Source organism: Eutrigla gurnardus (genome assembly GCF_963514095.1).
Source record: "Eutrigla gurnardus genome assembly, chromosome: 18".
In the NCBI taxonomy this organism is placed as follows: Eukaryota; Metazoa; Chordata; class Actinopteri; order Perciformes; family Triglidae; genus Eutrigla; species Eutrigla gurnardus.
Window position 1 is genome coordinate 1,075,906 of NC_139929.1, and position 25,427 is coordinate 1,101,332.

Below are 25,427 nucleotides of genomic sequence, written 5' to 3' on the forward strand. Positions count from 1 at the left end.
TGTTACTGCAGATGCTAAAGAGACAAAGAGACAGGTGGAGACAGACATACAGACAGAGACAGACAGACAGGTGGAGACAGAGACAGACAGACAGGTGGAGACAGAGACAGACAGACAGCTTTACCAGCAGAGGGACTCACCACTTGCAGCAGCGCCAGGTATCCGGCGCCCACGTTGTCGAAGTTGACCTTGACCTTGGTCCAGTAGTACAGCGACGTGTTGTTGAGCGCCTCGCACTCCGACTTGTTGTTGATGAAGTGGGAGTCGAATATGTGACCTGTGCGGTTGACGCAGCGGCCGAACTTCCCGGCGAACAGGTTGACGCCCATGATGCTGAAGATGAGCCAGAAGATGAGGCAGACGAGCAGCACGTTCATGATGGAGGGGATCGCCCCGATCAGAGCGTTCACCACCACCTGCAGGCCAGAGAGATGCCGTCACTTCCTGCTCTCACTTCCTCCTCACACACTTCCTCCTCACACACTTCACTTCCTCATCACACACTTCCTCCTCACACACTTCCTCCTCACACACTTCACTTCCTCCTCACACATGTCCTCCTCACACACTTCACTTCCTCATCACACACTTCCTCCTCACACACTTCACTTCCTCATCACACACTTCCTCCTCACACACTTCACTTCCTCCTCACACACTTCACTTCCTCCTCACACACTTCCTCCTCACACACTTCACTTCCTCCTCACACACTTCCTCCTCACACACTTCACTTCCTCCTCACACACTTCACTTCCTCCTCACACTTCACTTCCTCCTCACACACTTCCTCCTCACACACTTCACTTCCTCCTCACACACTTCCTCCTCACACACTTCACTTCCTCCTCACACACTTCACTTCCTCCTCACACTTCACTTCCTCCTCACACACTTCCTCCTCACACACTTCACTTCCTCCTCAGACTTCCTCCTCAGAAACACACGCTTCCTCACTCACTCTGACACTGATTATCTGATAATCTGATAATTGATACTGCCACATAGTAATACTGATCAATGGTGTTTTCTGAAAGAGACGAAGTGAAGCGTCACAGAACACTGACAGGAAGTAATGAGACGAACCAATCAGAGAGCAGAAACACTGAAACAACAGGTGAGACGTATTTTTACAGTGTGGTATTAGTATTACTGTAAAAGAGCATTTTCACTAGTACTTTTACTGCAGTAGAGTATCTGAATACTGCCTCTGTGTACTGCGTCTGTGTACTATCCAGGTGAATACTGCCTCTGTGTACTGCGTCTGTGTACTGCCCAGGTGAATACTGCCTCTGTGTACTGCCTCTGTGTACTACCCAGGTGAATACGGCCTCTGTGTACTGCGTCTGTGTACTTCCCAGGTGAATACTACCTCTGTGTACTGCGTCTGTGTACTATCCAGGTGAATACTGCCTCTGTGTACTACGTCTGTGTACTGCCCAGGTGAATACTGCCTCTGTGTACTGCCTCTGTGTACTACCCAGGTGAATACGGCCTCTGTGTACTGCGTCTGTGTACTTCCCAGGTGAATACTACCTCTGTGTACTGCCCAGGTGAATACTGCCTCTGTGTACTACCCAGGTAAGTACTGCCCAGGTGAATACTGCCCAGGTGAGTACTACCCAGGTAAGTACTGCCCAGGTGAATACTGCCCAGGTGAGTACTACCCAGGTAAGTACTGCCCAGGTGAATACTGCCCAGGTGAGTACTGCCCAGGTGAATACTGCCTCTGTGTACTACCCAGGTAAGTACTGCCCAGGTGAATACTGCCCAGGTAAGTACTGCCCGGGTGAATACTGCCCAGGTGAGTACTACCCAGGTGAGAACTACCCAGGTGAATACTGCCCAGGTGAGTACTACCCAGGCGAGTACTACCCAGGTGAGTACTGCCCAGGTGAGTATTGCCCAGGTGAATACTGCCCAGGTGAGTACTGCCCAGGTGAGTACTGCCCAGGTGAATACTGCCCAGGTGAATACTGCCCAGGTGAGTATTGCCCAGGTGAGTACTGCCCAGGTGAGTATTGCCCAGGTGAGTACTGCCCAGGTGAATACTGCCCAGGTGAGTACTGCCCAGGTGAGTATTGCCCAGGTGAAACCTGCCCAGGTGAATACTGCCCAAGTGAATACTGCCCAGGTGAGTATTGCCCAGGTGAATACTGCCCAGGTGAGTACTGCCCAGGTGAATACTGCCCAGGTGAGTACTGCCCAGGTGAGTACTCCCCAGGTGAATCCTGCTTCTTACCCTCATGCCTTCAAATCTGGACAGGGCTCTGAGGGGTCGCAGCGCTCGCAGCGTCCGCAGGGATTTGATGGCTGCAAAGTCAGAATAACCCAACGTGTTGGCCACCAGACTGACCAGTGAGACCTGCAGGAGAGACAGACAGGAAGCAGAGCGGGACTCGTCAGCCAATCACAACTGTGGGTACGAGGAAAAGGTTGCGTTAGTTCAGACACCGGCTGACTGAATCCTGCAGGAGACATGCTGCTCCTTCCTGTTGTTCTTTGACCTTTGACCTGTTGGGAAACAACGGTGGGATTACTGAGGAACATCCGTCCTTCGGTCTGACTGGAAGTAAACGGGATTATCAGCGTCCACGCTAAGAAACGACGTGTGTCCGAACTCTTTGGTCAGCAGTGAATACGACAGACTGTGAGGACGTGCGTCCTGAGGTCGCTTTACGCAGGTTCTGCTTTCTACGACGGCAGACGCTCAGAAGAAGTGCTCAGTAAGCCATGTGACCAAGGAGAGTGGGAAAAAACCCCAAATAGAACCAATTTCTTTAATTATCTTAACGTAACCAAGTACTTTATTGTCTTAACTTAACAAAGTACCATTGTTGTCTTAACGTAACAAAGTACTTTTATTGTCTTAACGTAACCAAGTACTTTTATGAAAGGACAGGTGAAAAGCTAAAAATGCGTAGATACGAAGCAGAAAATTACTTCAACATCGGCTTATTATTATTTCTACGCCTAATTATGAGATTGCGTAGCTGTACGTTTAACAGTCTGCATATTCCCTCTGATCAAAGCCAGGACGAACTCAGCATCTCTAAAACCCTCTCGGCTAGCTAAGCCCCACAGGGGGCGTTTGATTTCCCCGCCCGAGCGGCAGGTCTCAGGTTGGTTCAGCTGGGCGGAGCTCCAGGTGAGGTCGGCTGGTTCTTACCCTGATACCAGCGAAGCGGGACGCGGCCCGGAGAGGACGCAGAGCCCTGAATGTCCTCAGCACCCGCATGGTGGTGATGTGGTCCAAAGAGATGAACTGAGCCAGCTGAGCCAACACTGAGATCTACAGGGTCAGACAGGTTTTAGACATTACCCCCGTCGATCCTACACAATTAAATATATATATAATATAATATATATTATATATATATATATATATATATAATATATATATATATATATAAATATAAACGTATACAGTCATAAGTTAACGGAGAAGTTAGCGTGACATCAATTCTCACTAATTACATTAAGTTCCACTTTGCTTCTCTTTTCCTCAATATAAAAATTCTGTCAATGAACAGCAAAACTTCCTGTTTACATTTCACAATAAAAGTCCATCAGGAGAGGGAAAGCCTTTTACATGTCATCTATGAAGGGAGTGTTGAGCTAAACTCGCAACATAAACACAACTTCTAGTTGAGTAGTGATATATATATATATATATATATATATATATATATATATATATATAGCTTATAGACAATAAATTAAGAATAGAAGTCAACATCTAGTCGGACAGCATTAAGAGATCAACGCTAATGCTAGCATACATATACAAATGTTTCTAAGAGTTTAGACTGAATTCTGTCACCATAACAGACCTTTCAAGCACTTATCTTACCATAATCATCACAATACCAGCAGGCTACTGATTAGCATTAGCGATTAGCATTAGCTACTGTAAAGGGGACTCATCATAAAGGGGAAGTTAAAGAGACAGTGATGTCCGGCGGTTCATGTGCTGTTTTTATATGTTCTGGCAGTGTTGCATGGAGTTAGCATGCTAGCTAGCTACGTAGCTGGCTCAGCAGCTAGCCCCTTAATTAGTGAAATGTGAGAAGTCGGTACTAAACGCGGCGGGGTTGAGGTTCTTGGTGCGCCGCTGGACGGACCGCTGACTTACGTCCACAATGAGGAAGTCCAGCCAGCACCAGTAGTTGGTGAAGTACTTCTTGAAGCCGTACGCGAGCCACTTGAGCAGCATCTCCAGGATGAAGATGTAGGTGAAGATCTTGTCCGCGTACTCCAGCACCACCTTGACCACCTTCCGCTGCTCGATGTAGATGTCCTCGAAGGCCTGAGGGGGCGGCAGAGAGGCGTCACAATAAACCACCTGCAGTACTAGAGTTCACCCGCGGGGCGGTCCAGGGTGTAAACGCTAGTTTCTGATCAATAAGCAGCGTGTAGTACTATAGTATAACCAGAGTAAATCTAGCGTTTACTACTGTAGTATAACCAGAGTACATCTAGTAGCGTGTACTATTGTAGTATAATGAGTACATCTCATAGTTTGTACTGCTGCAGTAGAACCAGAGTACATCTAGCGTTTACTACTGTAGTATAACAAGAGTACCTCTAGTGTGTTACTGTAGTATAACGAGAGTAGAAGGTAGTAAAGTGTGTACTACTGCAGTAGAAGGTAGTAAAGTGAGTCTGACCAGCGCTCCGGAGCTCAGGAGGATCATGAAGATGATGAAGGACTCGAACCAGCTGTGCTCCACGATCTGGTAGCAGGTCTTCCTGAGCCTCCACCAGGTCTGACCCGTACCCGCCGCCGTGTCGATGTCACAGCACCGGAACCTGGAGACGCAGACTGGGGAGGGGGGGTTCTCTGTGTTTATGAGCAAATTTAAAACCTGATTCTGAATCAGCAGAAATAAGGAAGTAAAGGAAAGTCTTACAGGATCATGACGCGGCGGCGGCGAAGCAGAGATCGGTTAACGAGCCATGTGTGAGCGGCTGATTGCGGCGTCAGCCTGCCTCCGTAATTACGGCTCTGATTACCCGGGCTTCCTGTCGCCATGGCGACTAATAGGCTTCCCCCCACGAGTAATCCAATGAGAAGGAGCGAGAGGCAATATGACACTCAATCAGCCCACTTGGCAGAGTTATCATTGTGTGTGTGTGTGTGTGTGTGTGTGTGTGTGTGTGTGTGTATGTGTGTGTATGTGTGTGTGTGTGTGTGTGTGTGTGTATGTGTGTGTGTGTGTGTGAGGAAACCCGCTCCTCTGCTGCCGTAATAAACACTTCTGCTGCCATAAGCTCTTATTGAACGCCTCATTACATCACCTGTTGCCCCCCCCCCTCCCCCATCGATCAGCACTCTGAAAAAAAAGCCAGCGGACAGATGAATCTGATGAACCCCGAGCAGCTCCCTTACTGGATCTGGATCCATGTGGATTCTGTGGGGAGCTGCTAACAAAGTTAGCTTCTATAATTCAAGGTCAACTTTACAGCTAAGTGTTAAAGTCATCTTAGTAGCTAACTGCACTTGTAGCGTGGTAGAGACCTGTCAATCAGCAGGTAAGCCCCGCCCCCTAAAGCATCCCCTGCTTTCTGGTCTGGTGGACTCTGAATGGACCATAATGTACTAAATGAACATCATGCTGGATTGAAGAAGACTTGAAACTAGAGATTGAGACCATAAACTCATGTTTACAATGTTTACTGAGATAATACATCAAGAGAGAAGTAGGACCATTTTCTCATAGACTTCTATACAACCAGAGAGGAGTCGCCCCCTGGTGGCCAGCAGAGAGAAGTAGGACCATTTTCTCATAGACTTCTATACAACCAGAGAGGAGTCGCCCCCTGGTGGCCAGCAGAGAGAAGTAGGACCATTTTCTCATAGACTTCTATACAACCAGAGAGGAGTCGCCCCCTGGTGGCCAGCAGAGAGAAGTAGGACCATTTTCTCATAGACTTCTATACAACCAGAGAGGAGTCGCCCCCTGGTGGCCAGCAGAGAGAAGTAGGACCATTTTCTCATAGACTTCTATACAACCAGAGAGGAGTCGCCCCCTGGTGGCCAGCAGAGAGAAGTAGGACCATTTTCTCATAGACTTCTATACAACTAGAGAGGAGTCGCCCCCTGGTGGCCAGCAGAGAGAAGTAGGACCATTTTCTCATAGACTTCTATACAACCAGAGAGGAGTCGCCCCCTGGTGGCCAGCAGAGAGAAGTAGGACCATTTTCTCATAGACTTCTATACAACCAGAGAGGAGTCGCCCCCTGGTGGCCAGCAGAGAGAAGTAGGACCATTTTCTCATAGACTTCTATACAACTAGAGAGGAGTCGCCCCCTGGTGGCCAGCAGAGAGAAGTAGGACCATTTTCTCATAGACTTCTATACAACCAGAGAGGAGTCGCCCCCTGGTGGCCAGCAGAGCGAATGACCCCTCAAGGCACTTCAGGTTCAGCTTCACTTTTCAGAAGCGGAGGTTGACGTCTGGTTTAAAACACGAGTTTCCAAAGTGTTGTGATTGGTTGATATTTGCTTATAAAGTATGGAATGATGACATAGACCTGAGTATCTTCATCACAACTAAAACAACACATTTGAATTAAGAGGACTCATACGTCACCATGACGATTACGATGTGGTGTATGTGGTATCAGACGCGAGCGATGCTGTGTGATGGCGTGCTGACTGGTGATAAGAGTGACGAGGAGGCAAAACGGCTGCCTTGCTCAAGGGCACGTCGGCAGGTTTACTGTCCGTCCAGCGAGGCAGAAACACTTGCAGCTCCACCACATTAACCAATGAGCTGGCATTTAGACGGCCAATGGGGCAGCTAATGTGAGTGTGAGTGTGAGTGTGTGTGTGAGTGTGAGTGTGTGTGTGTGTGTGTGTGTGTGTGTGTGTAGATAACAGTGAAATAGGGAATCAGGACTCTTCTCTCCCTTTCTGTCGTTAAAATATATCCATTTTTATTTGACTATTCAATTTGAAATTAAAATTAGTTTACATTTTTTTAAATGGAATTAAAAAACTAAAACTAAAATTAAATCTGTATTTTTTTTTATACAAAAAACAACAACAAGTATTGCATTTTATATCAGTAAAAGTGTGAAAATATTCCACTATGATTTAAAGAAACATATGTCAGTAAGAATATTATTAAGTATTATGAAGGAAGATGAATAAATTAAGTAATACAAATAAACTGTTAACGTCCTATTTATGCTGAAACACACATTGCTTGTTTTTTATTGTTTCTTTACAATATTCGTCATCTTTCTTCACATATTTGTACCTTACGTATATATACATATATATATATATATATATATATATATATATATATATATATATATATATATATAAAATAATAGCGGGGCGGCTGCAGATTTAACGGCTGATTTAATCCCACTTGTTATCCCGCGTGAAGACGTCTCGGCCGTTGACCTTCGTTCATGCGAAGGTTTCCTTGATGCTGCAGCCCCGCCGCTCGTTAGCTGCCGCTCTCGTTAGCGGCACTCGTCGAGGCGACCTTTCCTCCCGCGTGATGAAGAAGTAGCGGCGGGGGAGCGGGGCGGCGTTCTGCCCGACACACACACTTTGTCTTCCTGCCGGCGAGGCGGCGGCGGCGGGGAGGCTTCGCTGCCGTTTGTGCTTTGTCATCACAGCGTGAGGGAACACACACGGACACGCCATCCCTCATCGCCATGGCGACGGCTGTATATGCAGGAAGATGAACGTCGCACGCGGCCGAACACACAAACACACTAGGAACGTTCGCTTGTTATGCTATGTTGAATGACGACGATCGCTAGACGCAGCATGATTTCCTGCTACGCAGCATTAAAGCGCTGAAATTAGCAGGACGGCTAGCAGACAGCTGGCTAGTTAGCGAGCGAATAAACAACAAGGTCTCTGGTGTATTTATGTCTAGATGACCTTATTTGGAGTGTTGATGGAGCAGCTACAATGTTAGCGTAGCCTAGCACCATCAACCAGACTCCATTCAGAAAACCAGCGTTTTAAACGTTTCCTCCGGTGTGATCAGAGGATGTTAACTGTTCCTCATGTAGTCTGTCTCTACCTGTCTGTCTGTTGCCACCTGTCTGTCTCTCTCTGCTTCCTGACGTTCCCGCTCCACCGGTAGACGCTGCTCGCCGTGGCTGCGCCGCAGGTAAAGATGGCCGCCGTTCTGACTTGAAAGTCTCTTTTAATCCTGTTTCACTTTACTTACAATGTTAAATTAGCTCAGAAGCTCTTCCTGGGGGTCTGACAAACACACACACACACACACACACACACACACACACACACACACACACACACACACACACACACACACAGCTGGTGTCTGCCTGCTGTTGTTAGTCCGTGTTTCTGGCCTACTTCTGCAGCAGCTGGACGACTGGCAGGAACCCCCCACACACACACACACACAAACACACACACACACAAACACACACACAAACACACACACACACACACACACACACACACACACACACACACTGTGCTGTGTCAGCATACTGGTGTTACTGGTCCAGTGTGCCTGGCGGCTCTTTTCTCCTCTACGTTCATCATCTCTGATGCCGAGTTCACAACAAACAGGAAGCAAACTCTTCCTGCTGCTCTAGTCCACACAAAGGGAGTTCACATGAGTCCAGAGACCAGACCAGACTATGTGGAGGAACCAGAGACTGTCTGTGGTCCCCCAGAGGTCTAGATAGAAGCTCACATTAGTCCAGAGAGCAGACCAGACTATGTGGAGGAACCAGAGACTGTCTGTGGTCCCCCAGAGGTCTAGATAGTAGCTCACATGAGTCCAGAGACCAGACCAGACTATGTGGAGGAACCAGAGACTGTCTGTGGTCCCCCAGAGGTCTAGATAGTAGCTCACATTAGTCCAGAGACCAGACCAGACTATGTGGAGGAACCAGAGACTGTCTGTGGTCCAAACAACAAGGTCTCTGCTGTATTTATGTCTAGATGACCTTATTTGGAGTGTTGATGGAGCAGCTACAACGTTAGCGTAGCCTAGCATCCATCAACCAGACTCCATTCAGAAAACCAGCGTTTTAACAGCAGTTATCTTGTGGTCTTGCAGACAGACCTAACAAAGCATGACTCAGCACTTTTTACTGATCACCATCATGATGGAGTTATTTCAGCATCCTTTTATCTGGTTATTGATGTTAAATCACAGATAGTTTGTTCTGGGTTCCTTGTTTTTCCAGACTAACGTCTCATCTGAGTTTGGTTCTCCCGTTAACGCCTCTCCTGATCCGAGTCCAGCTGGTGACGAACGCCGGCCCGCTGTGAAGGAGACTCTGCTGAATCAGGACGAGGCGGGCGGCGTGTTGGGACGGTGGCGACGGAACGCATCAATCTTCTAAATGAATCAAAGCTAACACGACATCTGCTGTTTGGCAGCCGCCTCCATCTACCGCCGTCTCCAAGGTAACGAGCCGGAGTCTGAGGACGCCCAACCTGGACTTCTTCACAATCCTCACATAACTCCTCTAAATTACCTTCCCATCTACCCAACTGCATCGCAAATTATTTTGTCATTTGCTCTCAACGCGTCACTAATATGATTCCACTGCGTCCCCACCGGGAGACGCTCCGGTCCGCATCAAGCTGCGCTCATGCATTTTTGTTTTCAATTTAATTGTTATTTTAAGCCAAATCACCCAAAGTTTTTTTTTCTGAACATCATCTCCCTGGAAACAGGATGAGGGTTGATGACACGTGTGCAACGATGTTCGTATTCCTGCAGCTGCCTTTTCTCTTTTTTATTCTTCAGAGCATTTTATTATCAGCTTACCCCGAAAACCAAATGAGAGAAACCAAATGTAACTGATCAAGAGTCAGCTATTGTTTGCCAAATAAAAAATGATGAAAGCGTGCCTCAGTGTCTGCGTCACCACGGAGACAGACTCTCTGAGCTGCAGCAGGAAAGCGGCGAGTCAGCGAGGAGACGAGGTGTTTGCTTTTCACCTGGTTAGTTAGCAGCATCATAAATCTCACCGTGAGAGTTCTGGGTCGCTCTGGGTGAGACCATCATGGTGGGGGGGGGGTCACATGTTCAAGACCGTAAACCAGCAACCTGCTCGCTTACTGAGGCTGAACATCTCCATTCTATCAACATCAACAACACCGGTATTTATTCTAATACGAACGGCAAACTTTCACACCACTTTAAATCAGATAAAACTTCTCTCAGGTCCAGAATCCGCCTCATTAATTAATAAAACTCACCTGAAAGAATCCAACAGATTAACATCATTTTGTCGATAAATTATTGATTAAATCCCTCTGCTGCAAAATGCATACAACTAAAGTTCTCATCTCTGAAATGTTTTTTCTTCGGCCAAACATCGTGATTTGACTTTAACAAAACAGAAACTAACAACAAAACTACTTGGTTGCAAACATAAACAGGAGTCTCCTGGGTGAAAGTCACGTGATTTTGTCTTGAAACGACAGGAGCAAACGTACTCCACGACAAAATTTACATCATTATAAAGATGCAAATTTACGATAAATAAAGTTGCAAATTTACATCATTATGAAGATGCAAATTTATTAGATTTACTTTGTGTACTAATGTGTTGTGTCAAATTAGTAACGTTAGTGCTTCTTACAATCGGCATTAATGCTAGCGTAACTCTGTATTCTATTGTTGTCATAGGAACTGCAAACATCCTGTGTTAACGGAAACAAGCAACATTCATTTTGATATGATATATATAGTTGTTGTGTTTGCAGTTGCTATGACAACAAGAGAATAATACTTCCTCCATCCCCCATCTGTATCCGAGGACAACCAGCTGTGCTGAACGAGGTCTAAGACAGATCTCTGTGCTCCGGCAGGAAAACCCGCTGAGTCAGGAAGGAAGCGAGGTGTTTGTCTTTCACCTGGGTTTAGTGGGTACCGAACATAAATCTCCCTGTGAGAGTTTTGGGGCAACGTTGCCGTGGTTTCAGCTGATTTCACACTCGTGAAACAGTTTGAATAATATATATCTGATGAATACGGCGGCATATCAGGGCCACTGTATGAAAAAAAAAATGGAGCCGAGAGGGGGCAATATTCTGAGATAAAAGTGGCAAATTTGCGAGTTTATTGCGATGCTAACAACCAGCATCTATGCTAGCTAACGTCCCATGAATGTACATTTATGTTTGTAATGATTCATCCCAACGTGTGACAACGCCTCGTTGAGGTCCTTGGGGTGATGATGTTGATGCTTATTGTTGGTTTTATTTATATGAGGACAAACTGTCATCTTATAGGTGTTTATTGATCGGGGCGGTTGGGCTAAGATGCTAGCGGTAGCTTTCACTTGTTGTCATAGCAACCGCAAACATCCGGTGTGGAAACAAGCAACTTGTATATATTTGCAATATATGTTTATAAAGTTGCAAATTTTTCTCTGAATATTGCCTCTCAGCTCCATTTATTTATTTATTTTCTACAGTGGCCCAAAAACGCCCTCGTAGATAAATGATGCATAGGCTTTTTAATAAATGATTAAATGTGTGTTTAATGACTCGAGTAACTGTTTTCAGCAGGAAAGAGTGAAATCCGAGGCCGTGAACCTGGACCTGGTCTGGACTCACAGTCGGGGAAGCAGTTGTCGGGGTCCATCGCCTCCTCAGCCATCTCCGAGAACTCGTCCTCCTCCTCGCCGGGCTTCCTCAGGTCCACCGTGCTGCCCTCCGACAGGCTGATGACTTCTTTCTCCTGCGTGACACAAACAGGCAACGACCAATCAGATTCCACGGAGCCAGAGTTGAAGATGTTGTTAGCCTAGCTTAGCATACAGACACAGCTACACAGCTAGCTCAGGGATACCCCCTTTTTTCGATTGAGGCCTTTTGAGCGCCAGGTCGGAGCCGGTGCCTGATCTCGAACCAGTTTGGATGGCCAAAGAACCGACTCTTGGCCGGGGAAACTGGTCCAGAGCGGCACCGTCTCTTTGCTGGTCTTGAACCGGTCTAGGTCTTGCTTACGTGAAGGGGCTGGGAGGGCGGGGTTATCGTGACCAACAAGACCAACCGAAATGTTGTGGCTAGGCTTGTGTTGGTCAAAAAGGGGTGTAACGGTGTGGTTTTAAGGGGGAACTGTTTCTTGACAAACCTTTTTCGTATTGGCGGCGCAGCACTTCCTGCGGCCGTGTGACCGTCGTTGCGGTTGGCGTCGGCGCCGAACGAGTCGGACTGAACGTTTACATAAAGGAGAGAGAATCCTGGCGGAGAAAACACACGGAGGCTTCACCTTCCAACGCTCTCCTCCCTCCGCCAGGAAAAACCGCCGTCTGTTCACTTTGACTGTGAGATCTGGGCAAAACTCCACGTCAGGAAACCCCCCCACCCCCCCCCCCCCCCCACACACACACACACCCCCCCCACACACACACACCGCCATCCACGCCGACTTCAAAGCTCCCTGTTTGCTAAGCATCATGGGAGTTTAACTTTACAAAGAGACGAGGGAGATGGAGGGATCGGAGACAGGTTTTCTGCTGAGGGCCGAGGAGCGAAATTTGGCAGGACAACGTCTGGACAAAAGACACAGCAGGGAGGTGTGTGTGTGTGTGTGTGTGTGTGTGTGTGTGTGTGTGTGTGTGTGGACAGGTGAGCTAACTACCTGAGTCAACAGCTAACTCATGAATACATTCAGAGTCTGGGAACAGAGCGGCCGCCGTGACGAATGCCAGCCTTGGACACACACACACACACACACACACACACACACACACACACACACAGAGACACACACACGCAAAGGTGAAGCCAAATGGACATGAATACACATCTAATCTCTGACACACACACACACACACACACACACACACACAGCCTCGGGGCTGAAACCCAGACATTGACGTCCATAATGAGGCGTTTAAATGTATTTCTATTCATAAGCGGTTTCTATTGTGCGGCGCCGAGCAGCTGAAGGCAGCGGAACACGTTCAGGGCTGTTAAATAATGAATCACATGTAATCAGATTACTCTCGCAGAAGTAACAGAGTGAGATCTGAAGACGGGTGCTGGTTCTGGTCGACAAACCACTTTCTCTGGAGGTCGGACTGGAGCGGAATTCCCTTTAATGGTAAATGGTAAATCTTTCCTTTTAACAAAGGAACTGCAGCGATGATGGCGGGTCAAAGGTCAAACGTTTTACCGTTCAACCTTCTGCATGATGAGTACTTTTACTTTTGATATTTTAGAGTGGAGATGAAATGAAAAAAAAAACGCCCTTTCAACCCTTTTATGTCATTCATCTGTTTGACGTTTGTAAAATATATTTCTATTTTCTTATCAAAATATGTTTTTTTTTACTTCCTGGAAAACAAAAAAATGATATAATGACATCATCAGTCAATGAGCGTCTGACCCAGAAAAGTCTCCCTGGACCACATCACGGTACTCAACATCTTCTTTCACATAAAGGGTAACGTCTGTGTTCTTAGACCTGGACCTGGTTCTTGCTGGGTCTCTGTGTCGGAACGAGTCCCTAATGGGGACCACGGTTCTGAAGCGGGTCCAGTACAGACGGACTGCTGCTGGACACGCTGGACCAGCAGCCAGCGCCGCCGTGTTTGTCCGGGACGTATCTCCGCTCCTACAGTCGGTGTGTTGGGCCGCCGCCAACAGCGCCAGCGCTGCCAACGCCATCGCCAACGCCACCGCCGGGAAGACAAAGCTGCTTGTCAGCTGCCGTTTATTTCAGGACGCACCTTACAAGCTGCGGCACAAAGTGCTTTTCAGAATAAAAGATTTACAGAATCAAAGTTACCCGAGATGTAAAGCAGCGCGGAGCCCGTTAATAAACTAGGAGATGAAATGTGTGTTGATGGTTGTTGTTATTAGAGCTTCTCCCTCTGTGTGTGTTGTTCTTAGAGCTTCTCCCTCTGTGTGTGTGTTATTAGAGCTTCTCCCTCTGTGCGTGTTGTTCTTAGAGCTTCTCCCTCTGTGTGTGTTGTTATTAGAGCTTTTCCCTCTGTGTGTGTTGTTATTAGAGCTTTTCCCTCTGTGTGTGTTGTTCTTAGAGCTTTTACCTCTGTGGGTGTTGTTATTAGAGCTTCTCCCTCTGTGTGTGTTGTTCTTAGAGCTTCTCCCTCTGTGTGTGTTGTTATTAGAGCTTCTGCCTCTGTGTGTGTTGTTATGAGAGCTTTTCCCCTTTGTGTGTGTGTTATTAGAGCTTCTCCCTCTGTGTGTGTTGTTATTAGAGCTTCTCCCTCTGTGTGTGTTGTTATTAGAGCTTCTCCCTCTGTGTGTGTTGTTATGAGAGCTTTTCCCTCTGTGTGTGTTGTTATTAGAGCTTCTCCCTCTGTGTGTGTTGTTATGAGAGCTTCTCCCTCTGTGTGTGTTGTTATGAGAGCTTTTCCCCTTTGTGTGTGTGTTATTAGAGCTTCTCCCTCTGTGTGTGTTGTTATTAGAGCTTCTCCCTCTGTGTTTGTTGTTATTAGAGCTTCTCCCTCTGTGTGTGTTGTTATGAGAGCTTTTCCCTCTGTGTGTGTTGTTATTAGAGCTTCTCCCTCTGTGTGTGTTGTTATGAGAGCTTTTCCCTCTGTGTGTGTTGTTATTAGAGCTTCTCCTTGTTTTGTTGACGTATTTGGGCGGTTACAGCTGATAATGCCGACCCAGTCTCACATGGATTCGAAAGACTGTTATGTGTCCGTTTTTGTGTCTCTCAGCACTTATTTTACGTATTAACACCGAGGCTGGCAAAGCATTTCCTGTTCAATCTGACAACGCTGGACTGTGAACAGACGTGTTAGCTTAACAGTATGTAGTTATTAACTAACTAACATAACTAACCTAAATGTAGTTTGAAAGCTGAGAAACATGAACGAATTTGTGTAGATTTCACTTTTGTGATTATGTCACGACACCGCCATGAGACAGCGTCAGCTCGACAGGGTCATCTCGGAAATGTAACGCCCGCCCCTCCGGTTCTCCCCTCGGGTAAACGCTGTTTATAACACCGGTAGATGCTGGCGCCATGTTGAGAGCCAGTAGAGTCAATCGAAAGAACCTTAAAAATATCTTAAAGTGCCGAAGAAAGTTGTTACTTTTAACAAGAGAGCTGCAGTTACAGTAAAAACCCTGACTGGCTCTGTGTGTGTGTGTGTGTGTGTGTGTGTGTGTGTGTGTTGTAAGCAGCCTGGTATGTCTGTCATCTCTACAGTCACACACACTGAAACCACATCCTGCACCTACTTATCATTCCTCTGTGTGTGTGTGTTTTCTATAAATACTTAATACATTATTGAGACACACACACACACACACACACACACACACACACACACACACACACACACACACACACACAAGGCGGACTGCGGTCGCATTAGTCAATGTTTCGTTCCCTCATCGTTAAAGTGACGCGGCGGCGTGCTTCGTCTCGGAGCGCTCCCCGCCGGCGAGGACGCCAAACGCCGTCGTGCTTTTTGTGTCGACAAACGCAGAAATTCATATTTCATACTTTAAAACAGACTCGAGGGCTTATTAGAGAAATGTTGATGAATGTTTGTATTCCTGAATCTGAACGTAGATATTATTATAATTAAATATGTGAATATGCAAATAAAAGATAATTGTTCATCTTGTGTGAACTCAGTGTGTTACAACATGTTAATAATAATGTAATAAAGCTTCTTCTAAAGAAACATTGGGGATAGATGGTGCCGGTATAAATCAAGTCATTTAGCTTCTTTAAATGTTTGAAACGAACGGACGAGAGGAATCAAAGCGCCGCCTCCGTCTCCCACCTGTCGCCCAGACCACACCTGTACATCTGTTAGCCAGGGGTCAGAGGTCGCCGGCTAGAGAGACGGCGGGGGCGGGAGGAGAGCTGGGGGTCACAGACTGTTTTACAAGCTGCTGTAAATAAATACACACACACACACACACACACACACACACACACACACACACACACACACACACTGCAGACGAGGACACCTGGTAGAAATGCAGGGAAACAGAATGAAAGCTGTTCATAACGGGGCTGTGTATATGTATTTGTATATATATATATATATATATATATATATATATACACACGTGTTGTCTAACGTTAGCCAGTCTCAGCGTCCCCAGGAGAACGGCAATGTACTTGTTTAACTTTCTTAATTATTACTGATCTAGAAAACCGTCAGCTGTTGGTAAAAAAATATATATATGGAATGAAGTTTGAATAGTATTTTAGAGAAAAATTGACAGCTGTAGTTTCTAACCAGCATTCATAGCTGCTTTTACACTTTTAATGGTTTGATGGCTTTTTAACACACACACACACACACACACACACACACACACACACACACACACACACACACACACACACACACACACACACTGAAGGTCCTTAAATCAGACGATCTTTTTAACATCGTACATTCGTCTCCGACAGAACGTAAGAAGGGGAAAACCGTTAACGAGTGCCACTGTAAAAACCTGAGTGTGAACTTTGACCTTGGCCGTTGACCGCCAGCTGATTCAGGCTTCACGAGACGAACAGCGGGTGATTTACGGCGCCATTAGGGGGCCGGGTCGGCCATTTAATCATTACATAAGCAAACACGGCGTCCATTAGAACAGAAGTGCCGGGTGGCTTAACAGCTTTCTATTTACAGTGAGACGTTCGTGTAGCGACAATAAATTACTCACCACAGAGTGGGGGGGGGGGGGGGGGGGGGGATAACGAGGGAGGACGGATGTGCAGCCGGCGCCGGTTCTGCCAGGAAACGTGTTTAAATACGCCGACGCCGTCTGATATAATAATTATAAGCCGAATAATTGAGATCAATTTGGTCCGGATGTTTACTTCCTGTAGTTTTAACGGTCTAAAGAAGTGGACGTTGTCACGGCGGCGCCACCCGTCCCACGGTTCTAAAGCCGTGAGTTCGACTTGCAACCAGTGAAGGAAGTGACCATATTAGGACGATGAGGAGCGGCACGCCACTTTGATGTGTTTTAGTATATAAATATTTAACCTCATCAACTACAAACTGCAGATATTTCTTAAAAGACTTGATGAGTCATCACTTTTATTCTTATCTCATTTTGTAATTTCTATTTTTTTTTTACATAAACGTCACTAAGAGCAACCATTCGGCTGAGAGTCTCACGTTACCATGGTGACGACCACTGGGCAGTCTGTACATTTTAAACTCAGTGAGGTCAAAGCTCCGACCTCTGTGCTGGTGTTTGATTCTGTAGACCACCACAGACCCTCTGGTGAACCCTGGTGAACCCTGGTGAACCCTGGTGAACCCTGGCTACAGGAACGTACGCCATCGTAGTTTACAAACTGTAAAAGTCTCCATAAAGACGTCGTGTGGTTCCTCTAAATAACTACAGAGTCAGAGTCAGATCTAAATGTAGTTCAGGAAAAAGGAGAATATCCTTCTGAGATGAAGACAAACAGAAATCCTCAATTAGACCACAAGTAGAGGACTTGAGGATTTCCGGGCAGGCAGTGCTGAGGTTGCAGATGGGCCGGACCTGAACCTGGACCAGATCCCACAGAGAGCCGTACCGCCGGGCTGCTGACTAACCTCATTCACATATCAAGCAGCACCTTCCTGCTGGTACATTATTAAACTGCCTAACTGGGTCACGCTCTGGCAAACACATATTGTTCCAAATGATAGAAAGAAAAAAAAACAACAATCTTTTTGCATCCATGTTGCTGAGCCAGCGAGAACGCTCGCCAAAAACACAACCGCACGCACCCGCATGAATAATTTAAACGTCAAAATATGACGTAGTTAACAAAAACAGCAGCGAAGCAGCCGTGTGTGTTGTTGCTGGTGTGTGTGAAATACCAGACTCATTAGTTGTTACTGCAGGTACGACTCCAGCCATGACGTCGGCGCTTCAACCTCAAATAACTACAATCTTCTCCGACCCCATTTTCAGCAGAAACATGACGCGGCACTTTCTACGTGTGATTAGTTCCTTCATTAGACGCTTAGTTAGAAAACAGTTGGAGGTCGTACACAACCATCAGATACTAATTATATTATATTATTAAATGGATCCCACTAGCATCCTCCCTGCTGGCCACCAGGGGGCGACTCCTCTCTGGTTGTATAGAAGTCTATGAGAAAATGGTCCTACTTCTCTCTTGATTGGGAGAGAAGTAGGACCGCTTTAGGGGGCGGGGCTTACCTGCTGATTGACAGGTTGCTACCACGCTACCAATGCTAGTTAACATCAACACTTAGCTGTAAAGTTGACCTTGAATTATAGAGGCTAACTTTGTTAGCAGCTTCACACCAGAATCCACATGGATCCAGATCCAGTAAGGGTGCAGATCCGCCCGTCACTCCTCCACAGTCCAAATATGGTCACTTCCTTCACTGGTTGCAAAAAACCCCAAGATGGCGACGGCCGAAATCGCTTCAAAACCGTAGTCCACAAACCAACGGGTGACGTCGCCATGACAACGTCCTCTGCTTGTAAACCGTCTCTGGTCTAGACCAGGACCCTGGTGTCTCCATCTTAGTGGCTTACTGTGGTTCACCCGTGGGAGAAGCAAAACAGGGAAAAAGAGAAGGCGTTGTTGTGGTATCTGCGTGTTTCTGGGATCAGACATGTTTATTATGAAACCAGGTCCCACGGGGGTCCAACAGAAGGGGGCGGGGCTTAGCCGCTCTATTATTATTTCATATCGACGGCGGCGCCATTAAAAGGTTCAGGAGGTTCAGGAGAAGTTCGAGTGACGTCAGGAAAACACTTCGCCGAGCCGTTACACCACAAAACGGTTTCCACGCAGCCACCGGGAGAGAGAGAGAGAGAGAGAGAGAGAGAGAGACCGGGGGAGTCGAGGTGAAACGAAGAATTAAAGGGACGGCGACATGAAACGGGAAGAACTAGTGCCCTCTGTACGGCCGACGTTCAACCCAATTAAGAGCAGGAGATATAAAGTAAGTGAGATGTTACAGGCTGGCTGCACCACACACACACACACACACACACACACACACACACACACACACACACACACACACACACACACACACACACACACACCTGGAAACAAAGCTTGATGCTAAAGAGTTGTGAAAGCAGCTCCTCTCTCTTTCTCTCTCTCTCTCTCTCTCTCTCGCTCTCTCTCTCTCTCTCTCCCCCAGATTCAGCAGGCGGTTTTGTCGGGGGATGTGCTCCAGAGTTTGGTTCTACTTACGCTGCTGTTTCAGCCCTCGTTGCATTTGCATGTTTCCCCTCGTGGCTGAGCGCCTTATTATTATTATTATTATTATTATTATTATTATTATTATTATTATTATTATTATTATTATTATCTTTCCACAGCTAATCTCTCATTCTGCTGCATTACACTACAAAACCAAAGTTAGCTTTAGACAACAAAATCCCATGCAGCACCCTTACTGGATCTGGATCCATGTGGATTCTGGTGTGAAGCTGCTAACAAAGTTAGTTTCTATAATTCAAGGTCAACTTTACAGCTAAGTGTTAAAGTCATCTTAGTAGCTAACTAGCATTGGTAGCTACCTATCAATCAGCAGGTAAGCCCCGCCCCCTAAAGCATCACCTGCTTTCTGGTCTGGTGGACTCTAAATGGACCATAATGTACTAAATGAACATCATGCTGGATTGACGAAGACTTGAAACTAGAGATTGAGACCATAAACTCATGTTTACAATGTTTACTGAGATAATACATCAAGAGAGAAGTAGGACCATTTTCTCATAGACTTCTATACAACCAGAGAGGAGTCGCCCCCTGGTGGCCAGCAGAGAGAAGTAGGACCATTTTCTCATAGACTTCTATACAACCAGAGAGGAGTCGCCCCCTGGTGGCCAGCAGAGAGAAGTAGGACCATTTTCTCATAGACTTCTATACAACCAGAGAGGAGTCGCCCCCTGGTGGCCAGCAGAGAGAAGTAGGACCATTTTCTCATAGACTTCTATACAACCAGAGAGGAGTCGCCCCCTGGTGGCCAGCAGAGAGAAGTAGGACCATTTTCTCCTAGACTTCTATACAACCAGAGAGGAGTTGCCCCCTGGTGGCCAGCAGAGAGAAGTAGGACCATTTTCTCATAGACGTCTATACAACATGAGAGGAGTCGCCCCCTGGTGGACAGCAGGGAGAACCCGAGGTTGTCTCCTGCTTTCTGCATTGTAAGATTTGAGATGATGTTTCCATGTTTCGCCTGCGTGCACAGACTTGTACAGACCAATGTGCACGTGCAATACGGTGTAACATATGGTGATGCCAATAAAGCTTTAGTGAATTGAAATGAATTGAGAGGAGGGAGGGAGAGAGAGAGAGAGAGAGAGATAGATAGAGAACAGGTGCACAACATGATTAAAGAGGAGAGGTGATGATGAACTGAGTCAGCACAGGTGTGCACACACACACACACACACACACACATGCACATACACACACATGTGCACGCGCACACACACACACAGCATGACACAAATCTGTCATTTCATGTTAGACACAAAGAGAAGAGAGGAAACGACCAAACATCTCCTCCTGCTGCCTCAATACAAAACACAACACACACACACACGATAGGATCTGAAAAATGTGACACAACTCTTACAAAAAACACACCAACAGACACAAGCACACACACAAGGTGTCTGTGGCTCAGTTGGACTTTTGTCCAGTGAATAGATGGAGAGAGACAGGAGACACACACACACACTCTCTCACACACACACACACACACACTAATATACACCCTTTTAGCACAAACACATCACACACGCAGTGTTGCAGAGTGAGAAAAATGCCGGACCATAATGCACTGCCTGAGGCCTCCGATTCAATCTGAGGGACCCTCTTACTGTGTGTGTGTGTGTGTGTGTGTGTGTGTGTGTGTGTGTGTGTGTGTGTGTGTGTGTGCGCGCTCTGTGAATTGAGCCATTACAAAGATACTGTTTATAGAGAGTCTGTTTACATAAGATGAAATATTCACTATATTCAATATAGTAAACAGATGAATAATATTAATAATGTTTAAAGAATGTCAACATTTGGGTTTATGATAATTAGGTTATTGTGAATTTGCAGATTTGAACCAATTTCTGTTTCAAACCAGGAGGCAACCTCCGGTTCTGAGTGACAGACAGACAGACAGACAGTAAGATGATCTCCCCCTTACCTCATCCCGCTCCTCCTCTTCCGCCTCCTCCTCCCCGGACCCCTCGCTCTGCTCCTCCTCCCCCTCCTCTTCCTCCTCCTCCTCCTCCTCCTCCTCGGGGAACTCCACGTCGGACTCCCCCGGGGCGATGGGGACGCTAATGGTCAGGTTGGGGTTGGTCATGTAGCTGTCGTCCTCCGGCACCACATACTTCTCCACATGCCGTCCTGCGGCAACGCAGACAGAACCAGTAGAACCAACCGTTAGCTTCAGACGACAAAACCACGTTAGCTTCAGACGACAAAACCAATGTTAGCTTTAGACGACAAAACCAACGTTAGCTTCAGACGACAAAACCACCGTTAGCTTCAGACGACAAAACCACCATTAGCTTCAGACGACAAAACCACCGTAAGCTTCAGACGACAGAACCACCATTAGCTTCAGATGACAAAACCAACGTTAGCTTCAGACGACAAAACCACCATTAGCTTCAGACGACAAAACCACCGTTAGCTTCAGACGACAAAACCACCATTAGCTTCAGACGACAAAACCAACGTTAGCTTCAGACGACAGAACCACGTTAGCTTAAGAGGATAAAACCAACATTAGCTTTAGACAATAAAACCAAAGTTAGCTTCAGACGACAGAACCAACGTTAGCTTCAGACGACAAAACCAACATTAGCTTTAGACGACAAAACCAACGTTAGCTTCAGACGATAAAAAAATCAACGTTAGCTTCAGACGACAAAACCACCGTTAGCTTCAGACGATAGAACCAACGTTAGCTTGAGACGACAAAACCACGTTAGCTTAAGAGGATAAAACCAACATTAGCTTTGGACAATAAAACCAAAGTTAGCTTTAGACGACAGAACCCTTGAGATGCGTTAGCCCGGATTACCGATCACGGCCCCGTTGGCCTCCGTGTGGATGGTACTCAGGCGTTTCAGCTTCATCATGGCTTTGGCTTCCTTCCTTTTCTGGCGACGGCGCTTGAGGTTCCCGTTGAAGAAATCCGCTACCTGCATCAAGAAAAGTCGGCATGATGACACAACAAAAGAACGTACGCGGTTAACCTGAGAGACAGACGGGTACCTGTCTGCGGCACCACGCCAGGCCTCGGGTGATCCGGTGGATGGCGATGTGCAGGTTGTTCATCTCGCCGTCGTCGTCCGGAGCCGACAGGTTGTCGGAGCTGAAGCTGCTGAGGAGCAGAGCCAGGAAGAGGTTCAGCAGCTGGAGACACAGAGAGGGGGGGGGGGGTGAACTCTGACCTTGAGAAAACACGTGGTTAACGAACAAAACTGAAGGACCTGATGGACCTGTAGCCCGAGGGACCTGATGGACCGGAAGACTGAGGGACCTGATGGACCTGAAGACTGAGGGACCTGATGGACCTAAAGACTGAGGGACCTGATGGACCTGAAGACTGAGGGACCTGATGGACCTGAAACCTGATGGACTTGAAGACTGAGGGACCTGATGGACCTGAGGGACCTGATGGACCTGAAGACTGAGGGACCTGATGGACTTGAAGACTGAGGGACCTGATGGACCTGAGGGACCTGATGGACCTAAAGACTGAGGGACCTGATGGACCTGAAGACTGAGGGACCTGATGGACCTGAGGGACCTAAAGACTGAGGGACCTGACGGACCTGAAGACTGAGGGACCTGATGGACCTAAAGACTGAGGGACCTGATGGACCTGAAGACTGAGGGACCTGATGGACCTGAGGGACCTAAAGACTGAGGGACCTGATGGACCTGAAGACTGAGGGACCTGATGGACTTCTGATCAGAAACAACATAACTAAAACCAGATGCTGCTCATCTTCTGTGTGTCGACCCTCCTCACCTTGTTCCAGATGTTTGTTACTGCTGACACACACACACACACACACACACACACACACACACACACACACACACACACTCTGGTATCATAGTTTCCAGTGCGGGTTGATTATTCAGTGTGTGATGAATAATGCCTGAGACCTCTTGCTGCTGCTCTTATCCAGATTGGCTTCTCTTTAACCACAGCTGAGTGATTGAGTGTGTGTGTGTATGTGTGTGTGTGTCTGCGTGTGTGTGTGTGTGTGGGGGGGGGGGGGGGGGGGGGGGGTCTAGGTCAGGTGGATCAGGTAGCAGCTTCCTGCGTCTGTCTTCTGATTACAGACTGGTTGGGTTCTTGCTCAGAGGCACTTCAGTAGGAATCAGTAAAGGTGGAGAAAGTCAGGCTGGGAGTGGTTGCTGGGGATTACACCAACGAAGAAGAAGAAGAAGAAGAGTGATGTGTATATGGATACACACACACACACACACACACACACACACACACACACACACACACACACACACACACACACACACACACACACACACACATATTTATACATAAACAAACACCCTGCAGGCTGGATGTCTTGATCTCAGTTTCTGGTTGTGTAAGAGGAAACTGGACCAGTGGGTCATTATGTGTGTGTGTGTGAGTGTGTGTGTGTGAGTGTGTGTGAGTGTGTGTGTGAGTGTGTGTAACATGGTTGTATCGTATTGCGTCATCATCAGGTCGGGGAAGGTGAGAACTAAACACTTACCGGTAGTTGTTATGTGACAGGGTTTTAAAAAGCTGTAAACAGTCGTTCTCACAGAAATACTTAAATGTGAACACAGTAAACGGCTCTAATCTAATACTAATAATAAAAAAAAATAATAATAATACGTGTGAAGGTGTGTAAGTATTTTATTTAAGTTGTTTAATTTAAGTAACTTTTAATTTCACCATCAAGCAAAACATCACTTCTACTTAAATAGAGATTTAAACCACTTTTCTACGAGAGTGGAGGGTAATCAATACAAACATTAGACAGCGTGTGTGTGTGTGTGTGTGTATTGATCCCAGCTGCTGGTGTGTGTCTTGTTTGTGCTACTGATCAGTGTCCGGCTGTCACATAACCGGCTTCCACCATCCCCAAAACGCTGGCGTCTGATTGGCTGCGCGCCTCGACCCCAAACACCAATAGATCGATAGTGTTGATTGGTTAACATGGCAACATGCCCCCCCCCAAGCCCGACCAATGACCTTGCTGCTTCCCAATAAGCTGATAGCCGCTGAGCGACAGATGGAGGACTCCGGTCGCCTCTACCCGTTTCCTCATCGAACCTGCGGAAACGTGGTCATGTGTTCTTGTTTTGGCCACTAGGGGGCAGTGGAAACAAGCTCTAGACACATAGTATGGCTGTCAAAGGTTAAATTGGTTAACGAGTTAGTGAGGACCTGCTGTTCTGGGTGGGAAACCCCGTCAGAAACCAGGGAGATCCCAGCAGGACACGACGATTATGATGATGTGTGTGAGAGACCAAGAGGCTGGGTTTTACCTGCTTTGTGGGGACTCGACTGTTATTAGACCACATGGGGAAAAAACAAGGTTTTAGAGTGAAGACCTGGTTTAAGGTTCAGGTTCAGGTTCCTGTGAGGGGTCAGGACCAGGCTGGCAGCGGTCCTGGTTCTGGTAATACTCCATAAAGTCAATGTAAAGTCCCCAAAACGTGTGTGTGTGTGTGTGTGTGTGTGTGTCCGGAACAGTGGACCACCTGATCCCCACCAATTCACCTCGTTTAACTCATTAAATGGATCGTACCAATTAGCTCAAGGAAGTGGGCCAACCCTCCATCCTGCCAACACACACACACACACACACACACACACACACACACACGCACACACACACACACACACACACACACACAGGGAAACGAGGAAGGCACAGCTGAGCCGCCGGGCGACGACACGGAGGAGAATTGTTTCCACTTGTTTCTGGTATTCTGGTGAATCGGGTTCTCAGGTGTTCGGGGAGAGACCAGCTGTTGGAAACACACGCGCACCAACACACACACCTGAAGGACGCCGAGCGGAGGCGGCGTGATGAACGAGCCCTAACGAGAACATCGCTTCTCCTCGCCGTGAGCAAAGCCCCCTGGGAAAAACAGCGAGAGAGAAACCTGAACCACGACGAGGAAGAAGAGCTGATTGTTCTTCTGTTTGACAGTGAACAACCGCAGCAAGAGGGGAGGAAGAGAGGAAGAGGAGAGGAAGAGAGGAAGAGGAGAGGAGGAGGAGAGGAAGAGGAGAGGAGGAGAGGAAGAGGAGAAAGAGAAGAAGATAACAGGAAGTGGAGAGAAGGAGAGGAAGAGGAGAGGAAGAGGAGAGGAAGAGGAGAGGAAGAGGAGAGGAAGAGGAGAGGAAGAGGAGAGAAGGAGAGGAAGAGGAGTGGAAGAGGAGAGGAAGATTAGAGGAAGG

The 25,427-nt window shown here is 47.1% G+C and overlaps 1 protein-coding gene across 1 annotated transcript in view; it reads right to left on the reverse strand.

Moving 5' to 3' along the window:
* LOC311029039 (sodium channel protein type 5 subunit alpha-like) overlaps nucleotides 1-25,427 on the reverse strand; it is a 92,098-nt gene that overhangs the window by 7,627 nt on the left and 59,044 nt on the right. The window contains exons 19-26 of the mRNA XM_084033904.1: nucleotides 22,223-22,363; nucleotides 22,029-22,149; nucleotides 21,141-21,346; nucleotides 11,596-11,719; nucleotides 4,671-4,825; nucleotides 4,136-4,309; nucleotides 2,243-2,365; nucleotides 141-416 (exon numbers count right to left, since the gene is read on the reverse strand). Coding sequence (XP_083890030.1) covers nucleotides 141-416; nucleotides 2,243-2,365; nucleotides 4,136-4,309; nucleotides 4,671-4,825; nucleotides 11,596-11,719; nucleotides 21,141-21,346; nucleotides 22,029-22,149; nucleotides 22,223-22,363 — 1,320 coding nt within the window. The remainder of the gene's footprint in view (nucleotides 1-140; nucleotides 417-2,242; nucleotides 2,366-4,135; nucleotides 4,310-4,670; nucleotides 4,826-11,595; nucleotides 11,720-21,140; nucleotides 21,347-22,028; nucleotides 22,150-22,222; nucleotides 22,364-25,427) is intronic.